This window comes from Petaurus breviceps, unplaced genomic scaffold (assembly GCF_028583685.1).
Source record: "Petaurus breviceps papuanus isolate PSGF00001 unplaced genomic scaffold, PetGlider_PUasm1.0 90444, whole genome shotgun sequence".
NCBI classification, from domain to species: Eukaryota; Metazoa; Chordata; class Mammalia; order Diprotodontia; family Petauridae; genus Petaurus; species Petaurus breviceps.
In genome coordinates, this window is record NW_027187256.1 from 782,377 (window position 1) to 792,789 (window position 10,413).

The following is a 10,413-nucleotide window of genomic DNA, read 5'->3' on the forward strand; positions in this document are numbered from 1 at the left end:
TTTAGCTAACTACTAACTCATCTTTTAAAGAAAAACCCAGGACATAAAAAAAGCAGTGTTTCCATCACCCTCAAAATATCAGCCTTCAATCTGGAATGCAGATCCTTCCCAAAGTTCTAATGCAAAGTTCCTAATGACCTGAGACAAATAACTTGAAGCCTACCAAAATATAACCCTTATTTATTAGTGGTATAAATATGCATGAACATGAATAAAGAAAGTAAAGAGGATGGAGAGAGATACACCTATAGAGAGAAACAGAGATGGCTTTACAATGACAGAGAGACAAAAGAGAGGGACAAAGGCATAGAGAGACAGAAAGAGAAATACCAAGATAGAGATAGACAGAAATCTTAATTAATCCTCCCTTGTAGGAGATAACTGATATTCTAAGAATATGACCCCCTGGGACTGGTAAAGGGGAGAGTAAACAACTCTGCTCCTCCTGTCCTTTTTATTCAAGTGTCACCACAGTCGTTGGGCACTTTTTGTCTGGTGCAGCCACCATCTGAGGCTGGTAAGGAAACCACCTGAAACTGGTAGTTTGATTAGTCAGGCGCTTTGGATGGGAGACAGGTCATGGGAGGAGGACATGGTAGTGATGGATGACCAATTGTTCTATTTCTTATTCAATTCCAGATTGTCAAGGTGTTTTAACATAGGGAATTGGGATTGAAAGAAGGAACCAATATGCAAACCAACTAAGCGTATGCAAACCAATTGACATAGCATCTAGATTAATAAATAAGCACAACTCAAATGTGAAAAGATGTATTGAGTACAATAATTATAGCAGGCTTTGATGTTCCTCCTTCAGAGGTTGACAAACTTAACAAAATAACAAAAAAGGGAAACTATGGAACTGAAAAAAATAAAGTTGGAGAATTTAGAGCAGAATGACATTGTGAATTTTGAGTGACATTAAAACTATATGTATTTCTCAGCACCAAATGATATGTTTACAAAAAAATAAGCCATGTGCTTGGGGAAAGAAAAAAGAGTTCATGTATGTTTTTTAAAAAATCAGAAGTACTAACCCCATCCTTTAATCTGAGATATTGCTATCTTGACACAGTGACCTGCCATGAACATGGCCATCGCTAACATCACTGTCATAAGCCATACACTTTTCTATCTTCTGGGCATTCCTGGCCTGGAGGATCATCACATCTGGATCTCAGTCCCATTTTTTATCTCCTATGTTATTGCCCTCCTTGGTAACAGTCTCCTCATCTTTATTGTTGCCACTGATCACAGCCTCCATGAACCCATGTATATATTCTTATGCATGTTGGCTGGAGTTGACATTTGCCTCTCCAACATTACAGTTCCTAAAGCTCTGGCCATTTTTTGGTGTAATTATGGAGGGATATCCCTCTATGGGTGTATTACTCAATTATTCTTCATCCACTCAACTTTTGTGGCTGAATCAGGAATCCTTCTGGTAATGGCATTTGACCGCTATGTTGCTATCTGTTACCCACTGAGATATACAATGGTCCTTACCCCCTCAGTGATTATAAAAACCAGTGTGGCTGTCTTCTTGAGAGGTGCTGTTACCATATTCCCCATAATATTCCTTTTGAAGAGGCTAACTTTTTGCAAAAATAATCTTCTCCCACACACATATTGTGAACACATTGGATTGGCCAAGTATGCTTGTGCCAACAGCATTCAAGTGAATATCTGGTATGGTATATTTGTCCTTTTGATAACCGTGGTACTAGACATTATCCTCATTGCTGCATCCTACTGTATGATTCTCCATGCCATCTTTCACATCCCCTCTCAGGATGCTCGTCACAAGGCTCTCCATACCTGTGGTTCCCATATCTGTGTAATCTTCCTCTTCTACATCCCAGGAATCTTCACATTTCTGGTCCAAAGGTTTGGTAAACATATCCCACCTCATGTCCATATTCTAATGGCTAATGTCTGTATGCTGGCTCCTCCTGTGATGAACCCCATCATCTATGGGATCAAGACCAAACAGATCAAGAACAGAATGTCTTATTTGTTATTTCGGAGACCAAGATGACTTCAGTGGTGACAGCTAGATGACCCTTTTCTTTGAGACTCTAACAAGCAAAGACAATGGTTTTTGAACAAGGGGAATGGAGGAGGGTTAGGTAGAACAATGGAAAGATTGCTGAGGTATAGTAATGAAGTGCTACATGCAATAGATTTGGAGTTTGACAACCTAGGCATGCATTTTGCCTCTTCTTGTGTAAACTTGGGGACAAGTGACTTTACTTCTTTGATTTTCAGTCTTCTCAGACATCATTCAGCTGCAACTAACCAAACCCATTCTTCCAAATTTTTCTATCTTGGTGAAAAGAACCTTGTTTGTTCTCTCAGTTTTGTAATTTTCTTGTCATCTTCAATTCTTTCTCTCTTTACACACTCATCCATTTGCCAAATCCTGCCCAGTACCTCGTACCTTCTCACCTCCATATCATAATACCTTTTTTTTTCAAGAATCCCCTCAAACACCACCTTTTACATGAAGCCTTTCCTGTTATGCCCAGCTAGAGTGCCCTTTCTCTTTAACTGCCTTGTATTTAGTTACCTTAAATTGATACACATCTATTGTCATTAAATTTATTTTCTATCTGTATTTATGCATGTGCTTGTCAGTTTTCTCATAGAATGTAAGGTCCTTGAGAGGAGATATTATTTCTTTGAAATTGTCTTCTCAGAGGAGAACATAATTTTGGCACCTAGTGTGTCGTTAAAAATACTTATTGGTTTCTTGTTTTATTGGTTGAACCAAGGTTCCTTCCAGTCCTAAATTCTTTTGGTTTTCTGACAGACAGCACAGTGTCTGTACTAGAGAGAGCCTTGGGCTAGGAGTCAGGGGAAGTGGGTTCAAGTCCCAGGCCTGTGACATGCTATTCATGTAACCTTGGGTAGCCCATTTTATTTATCTAATTTTTAGGTTCTTTATGTGTACAATAAAAGGTTTGAAATAGATGATCTTTAAGGTTTCTTCACCTATAAATATATCATTTTTTATTTTATAAAAAGAAATGACTGCTTTGTTTCTAGTACCTTTTATAAAAATTGCCTTAATTTTATGCATACTTATAAGTGTATCTATTATACTGACTATTGATACTCCCCTGACTGGATGTAAGCTCTTTGTGCAGAAAGGCTGTTTTATTTTTGTTCCCCTAGCACCTAGTGAAGTCCCAGGCATGTAGTAGGTGCTTAAGAAATGCTTGCTTTTATTATATTGTGAATTATTTTAGTATGTTAGACCTATGCTGGCCTGTGAACTTCTAGGATTTTCTTTCTCTGGAGATCTTTGATAATTATCACCACCACCACCACCACTACCACTCCCACCACCGCTACTGCTACCAACAGCAAAGACAATAATGAGCAATCATGGACTTGGTTTTGGAAACAGAATTTTATGATGACAATTCAGGATGAAATTATTATTGCTAGAAATTATGGGAGGGTTATTCTTCTAAAAAAATTAAAATTTTATTTTTGTTTCCAAATTCTCTTCCTCTGTCTTTTTCTTCTTTTATCCATTGAGAAGATAAGACAAATAAAACCCATTGTAAATATGTACAAAGAATATACAAAAATTCCTACATTACACATGTCCAGAAAGACAGGAAAAAAAGCAAATAAAATAATTCACGTCACTTCAATTCTATTATTTCTCTATATGAAGGTGGATGGCATGTTTCATCATGTGGCTTTTGGAATTGTTCTTAGCCATTGTGTTAATCAAAGTTCATAATTCTTTCAGAATTGATTATCCTTATAATCTTGTTATTTTATAAATTGTTCTCTTAGATCTGCTCATTTCACTTCCCATCAGCTCTATATGACAACTGTGATAAAAATACCAATAGTAGTTAACATTCAACTCCCATGCTTTAGGTATTGTGCTAAGTATTTTTTTTTTCTTTTTGGAGAGGGAAAGGTAGGGCAATTGGGGTTAAGTGACTTGCCCGAGGTCACGTGGCTAGTTTTGTGTTAAATGTCTGAGGTCACATTTGAACTCAGGTCCTCTTGACTCATGGGCTAGTGCTCTATTCATTGTACCACCCAGCTGCCCCCATATGCTAAGTATTTTAAAAATATCTCATTTGATCTTTACAACATCTCTGGGGGGTAGGTGATATTACTACCCTCATTTTACAGTTTAGGAAACCATGAAGGCAAAGTTTAAATGATTTATTTAGGGTCACACAGCTAAAAAAGTGTCTGAAGCTGGATTTGAACTTAGGTCTTCCTGACTTTGTGCTCAGTGCTCTATGCACTGCACCATGTGTCTATCTTTATGCCACTTTTCCTTGATAGTACTTCATTGGCAATATCTTGCATTTGCTTAACTCTCATAATTTGCCTTATACTATCATATCTCAATTTCCATTTTATTCATGACATCTTATATAAATAAGGTCCACATTTATGTAAAATTGCATGAGAAACATAGGAAAGATTATGACCGACTGGAGAGGGAAGCTGATTCAGGAAATCATAATGGGGAAGAGACATCATAGTATGGGTAGTTTTTCATTAGTGAAAGTGAAGGTACATATGTGGGCAAGAAATTTCAGCCACAGAGAGCAGTGGGAGCCAAGGCAGGCAAATCAGAAACATGGGTTGTGTTTATAAGGGCCAGGCATCAGACAAAACAATATTAACACTCTGTTTGGGTATTCATCCTACCTTAATCCTACTTAATAGCACACCCTCTTTTCCTATGTGAAAACCAGAGAGAGCTCAGAAAATGCTGATTCACATAAATGGTACTACATAAAATATCATTAATTGACCTATATCATTGTCCCCCATTTTACTCCCAGTACTGGTATTTATGGATCACAGGAACACAGAGAATTGGAGCAGAAAGCAACCAAGTTCCTGAGGGACATACACATTCTCATACACAAATTCCATGATCTTCTTTGGGTTGATAACCCCAGGTTTCCACACTTTTATTCTCTTAGCTTTGATGCAAGAGATCTTTCTCATACTCCAGACACTGATTTTTCAACTCACTCTGATTTTGACTACACTCTGACTTTGTTACCCAACTGCAAGGCGTAAGACATTTTATGGATAACTCATACAGGGTGGGCAGAAGAAGGGATACAAGGACACTCTCAAGGTCTCTCTGAAGAACTTTGGAATTGTGTGGCATGGGAGACACTGGCACAAGAACACTCGGCATAGCGTGCTCTCATTAGAAAAGGTGCTGTGTTCTATGAGCAAAGCAGAATTGAAACAGCTCAAAAGAAGCGATAAGCACAAAAGAGAGAATCCACCCTAAATGTTGTGGGGTCAAGCACCCCAGCATCCTCAGGGTGGCTGCCAACACAGGTTCTTAGATCTGCTTTGCTAAAGGAAAGCAACTCAAAATGGGTTAACAAGTTTACTTTAATCAATCAAACATATATAATTTACCTAGTTCGGGGGGAAAAGGTCAGCACTCCGAACTTCAGAATATACAGAGATTATAAGCATAAGTTGCAAGAACATTTAAGCAGACAGGTTTCCAAACTGTCCAACTATTACATACATCCATACCAAATCACAGTTACCAGAGAGGGAAGCATCAACATCTGGGTTTTCAAAGCCAGGGGGCTCTCAACAACAGCTGCCTAGAGTATCACCTGGTCAAATCACACAACATTTCTCAAAGTGAGCCCCAAAGCAAAGCCTCCCATCAGGGCTCATATAGCCTTCTCCTGGCTGAAAGAATGTAACAACCCTCTTGACCCACTGCCCAATCACAAAGTATCTCCTGAGAAACAAGCCTCCCACCACAGGCTCCAGGTGCACTTAAGCCTAGGGGCAGGGAAGATCTTAAAAATTTACATTCTTATAACAAAGGTTCACATGGACTACTTGTACCCAACCTGTGGTAGAGCATTCAGAGCTCATGTTGGTCTCATAAGACACAGTTAGACACACTCTAACTTGCCTCTAATGTAGTGATGTCATTTTGGTCCTCTTGGAGAACAGAGGATAATAACCCAAATCTCTAAAAAAAATTTTTTTTTTTGATTTAGACAATAAGGTTTCACCACACAGCCAACAAATAGGCATGAAAAATATAATAATGATGAGTCTTAGGATGGGCATTGGGGAAAGTAAATCATATCATTCCTGAAAGCAATTGGTGATTAATTATTTAAAGGATATATGTGTGTGCGTAGGCATATATATGCATAGACATATATGCCTATGTATATATATATATATACACACACACACACATAGAACCTTTATATAATTAATACATATATGTATATATAAATTAAATGCATTTATATACTTTGCCATAGTGATTCTACTACTTGGAATTTAGAGGTTTAAGAAAGAAAATTTTCATATATAACTAACATTTTTTAAACATTTTTATTTTAAATCAAATGCTTTAGAAACTTCTAGTTTACATCATTCATTTCCACAAGATTTTGAGTTACAAATTTTCTCCCCATTTTTCCCCTACTCGTCACCCGAATATAGTGATCCCACCGTATATCCCCTTCTCCAATCATCTCTCTCCTACATCTTCTCCCATACCACCTCCAACTTTCCAGTAGGGCACGGTGGATCTCTATGCCCCAATACCTGTAGGTCTTATTTACCAGTACATGTAAAATAATATGAATAATAGTATATACATATATATATATATATACACATACGTATTTAAACATTTGATTTTAAAACTTTGAAATCCAGATTTAGTCCCTTCCTCCCTTGTCACCCACCCTTACTGTGAAGATAAGCAGTTCAGTATAGGTTGTACATGTGTAGCTATGCAAAACATTTCCATAATGGATATATTATAAAAGACTGACTATATTTCCCTCCCTCCTATCCCACCTCCCACTTGTTCTATTCTCTACTTTGATCCTGTCCCTTTTCAAAAGTAGGTACTTCCAACTTTCCCCCCCCCCCAGGCTCCCCTGCCTTGCATTATCCCCCCTCTCATCCCCTTCCTCCCTACTCTCCTGTAGGGTGAGATACCCTATTTAGTGTGTATGTCATTCCCTCCCTAAGCCAAATTCAATGAGAATAATGTTGACTCATTCCCTTTTATCTACCTGCTCTTCCCCTCCATTGTGACTATTTTCCCTTGCCTCTTCTATAAGAGATGATTTACCCCATTGTATCTCTCCCTGTCTTCTGTCATTATATTCCTCTCTCTTCTCTTAATTTCACATTTTAAGTATCATTCCTTCCTATATATCTTCCTATATGGACATATATGTATGTATACACACACACACATTTCTATTCCCTTCAACTATTCTCATACTGAGAAAAGTTTCATAAATTACAATTATAGTTTTTCCATGTAGGAATGTAAGTAGTTCAACTTTGATAAGTTCCTTATGATTTCTTTTCCCTGTTTACCTTCTCATGCTTTTCTTGCTTCTTGTATCTGAATGTCAAATTTTCTATTCAACTCTGGTTTTTTCATCAAGAATGTTGAAAGTCCTCTATTCTATTGAATGACCACATTTTCCCCTGAAACATGATACTCAGTTTTGCTGGGTATGTGATTCTTGGTTTTAATTCCAGCTCCTTTGACCTCCAGAATATTATATTCCAAGCTCTTTGATTCCTCATGGTAGAAGCTACAAGATCCTGTGTTATCCTGATCATGTTTCCACAGTATTCAAATTGTTTCCTCCTGGCTGCTTGTAATATTTTCTCCTTGATCTGGGGACTCCAGAACCTGGCTATAATATTCCTAGGAGTTTTCTTTTTGGGATCTTTTTCTGGAGGTGTTTGGCAGATTTTTTCAACCTCTATTTTGCCGTCTGGTTCTAAAACATCAGGGCAATTTTCCTTGAGAATTTCTGGAAGGATGATTTCTAGGTTCTTTTTTTAATCATGGCTTTCAGGTAGTCCCACAATTTTTAAATTATCTCTCCTGGATCTATTTTTCTGGTCAGTGGTTTTCCCAAAGAGATATTTCACATTGCCTTCTATTTTTTCATTTGTTTGGATCTGTTTAATAGTATCTTGATTTCTCATAATGTAACTAGCTTCCATTTTCTCCCATCTAACTCTGAAGGAATGATTCTCTTCAGTGAGCTTTTGAGATTCTTTTTCTATTTGGCAAATTCAGCTTTTTAAGGCATTCTTCTCATTTCCTTTTTTAGCCTCTTTTGCCATTTGAGTTAGTATCTTTTTTAAGGTGTTATTTTCTTCAGTCATGTTGTTGACTCTCACTTCATAATTTTTTTGCATCATTCTCATTTCTCTTCCCAACTTTTCCTCCACTTCTCTTTTTTGGTTTGCAAAATCCTTCTTAAGGTCCTCTATGGCCTATTAGCAGCTTATTCTTTTGATGGAAGCTTTTGGTGCAGGAGTTTTGACTTCACTGTCTTCCTCCTCTTTCATGCTTTGATGCTTTTTGTCCCCAAAATAGGAGTGTAAAGTTAGGTTGCTCTGTTTGCTTTGCTTCCTTTGCCTGATCATGTTGGCACTCGAATTACTTGACTTTTGAACATTTTGCCACAGTAGGACTCTGCTATCAGACAGGGGAGCTTCTTACCAAATGCTAGGGTTTTCTCAGCTGCTGAAGGTATTAGTTGAGTGCCCTCTCTGAAGTCTCCACATGCTCTGGCAAGCTGTTCACACTCCCTAGCACCTCCACCCTAGACTGCAATCCAGATCCAAGCAAGTTAAAGCAAGAGGGATTACCCCTCAGACTAGTTGCTTGGTCCCCCTACAATCTGCAGGCCAGGAGCTGAAGCAGCTACGTGGCAGTGGCTGTACAGCTGCTAAACCTCAGCTGCTTCTTGCCCTGGGGGCAAAAGCTGACCGCACTCCCAAACTAAGGGATCCCAAAGTCCACATTGCACTGACCTCTTACTTTGTCCTTAGCATCTATATGTTGATAATTCTGGAAACCACCACAGCTTCTGGTGATCTGAAGTCCCTCCAGCTGGCTCCTGGTCAGGCCCATCCTGAGCCTAAAACCTCAGGCTGGAGCAGGGCTGGGCTTGGCTCCCAGAGCACTGTGCTGGCTGCTTGCTGCTGGCCCACCAGGTTGTCCTCAGCAGGAGGTTAGCTTCTCTGTGTCATTTTGTGGGTTCTGTAGCTCCAAAGTTTCTTCAGAGTCACCTTTTACATGAACTGGAGGAGGTGGGAGCCAGAGCCCAGAGGAAATCCTGTTTCTACTCCACCATCTTGACTCCACCCCTCTATAGCTAACATTTTTATAGCAACATCTTTTATGAAAGAAACAACTAGAAACAATTTTGGGGAATTGCTGAGCAAATTGTTTTTTTGTGAATTTAGTAGAATATCATTAAATCATAAGAAATAGTTGAATGTGAGGATATGAGAGGAAAATCAGATGTTTATGAATTGATATAGGATGAAGTAAATAGAACCAGGTGATACATAATGATTAATGCAAATAAAAACAACATTAAAAGGTAGCTGAATCCATAACAATTTCAGGCAACACCTCCTTTTTTTGGTAGAAAGGTGAGGAACTATGGCAACAAAATGTTTATTATGTAGTTAGACTCATTCATTTTGTCATCTGGTCTTATTTATGTGTTTTTCTTTGATAGACTATGGGGGTTGTAGATAGGAAAAAAAGAGCAAAATAAACCAAAGCCATGAAAAATTAAAAGCAAATGGTAATTTGTTTCAGGGAGAAGCATGGAATTGTTGCAAACATTACAGTTTGTTAAAATCAGTCCTAATCATTCTTCCTTCTGTGTAATTCTGTGTATAGCTTATTGTCTAGTCTAAGTCTTGGTGCATTTTAAAATATTTGAAATATATGAAGATGCATAGAAATATATAAGATAAAGAGTCATACTTCTATAGACTAGCAGTTAAAAGATATGAACAAATGATTTTCAAATGAAAAATGTAATCTATTCAAATCAATCCAATTATAATAAAAAAATATATGTTTTAATACCACCACCTACACAGAAATCATTCAAATCATAAATAATGAAATGCAGACTTCTTAACAGTGATGAGGTTTCTCTGATAAATGAGTACAATGGATTGTCCATTCATTTGAATAAATTAAGTATTCTTTGTCCATTTGATTTTTAAATTTGTTTGTCCTATGTAGATAGGTCTAATTCTTAATGAGAGATTATGATTCTCAGTCAGCTGTCTCTGCAGAGATGCAGGGCTGGAAGCATCAACATAATATCATCTGAAGATATATCTTGAAGGCTCTCATCTGGTCAGTGTTTCTATTTAGATTCTGCTCTGGACTACATCCATGGTGGCAGTATGTACCTCGCACTTTTATACTTCATTTGTTGCTCACAATTAAGAGGGTCTAAACAAAGTTATCTCTAATATTACATCTTCCAAGGAATCTTCAACACACACATGGGAGGGACTGGCTGGAAGAAAGGCTTTTAGGATGGAATTTTT

At 37.8% G+C, this 10,413-nt stretch overlaps 1 protein-coding gene across 1 annotated transcript; it reads left to right on the plus strand.

Moving 5' to 3' along the window:
• Positions 1 to 1,084: 1,084 nt before the first annotated feature.
• On the plus strand, positions 1,085 to 2,038 carry LOC138177594 (olfactory receptor 52B4-like). The gene has a single exon (XM_069108808.1). The coding sequence runs from the start codon at positions 1,085 to 1,087 to the stop codon at positions 2,036 to 2,038; it is 954 nt and encodes a 317-aa protein (XP_068964909.1).
• Positions 2,039 to 10,413: the final 8,375 nt, after the last annotated feature.

What these genes read in the sequence shown, in the direction of transcription:
- LOC138177594 (XM_069108808.1), top strand. Translation starts at nt 1,085, where the DNA reads ATGAACATGGCCATCGCTAACATCACTGTCATAAGCCATACACTTTTC.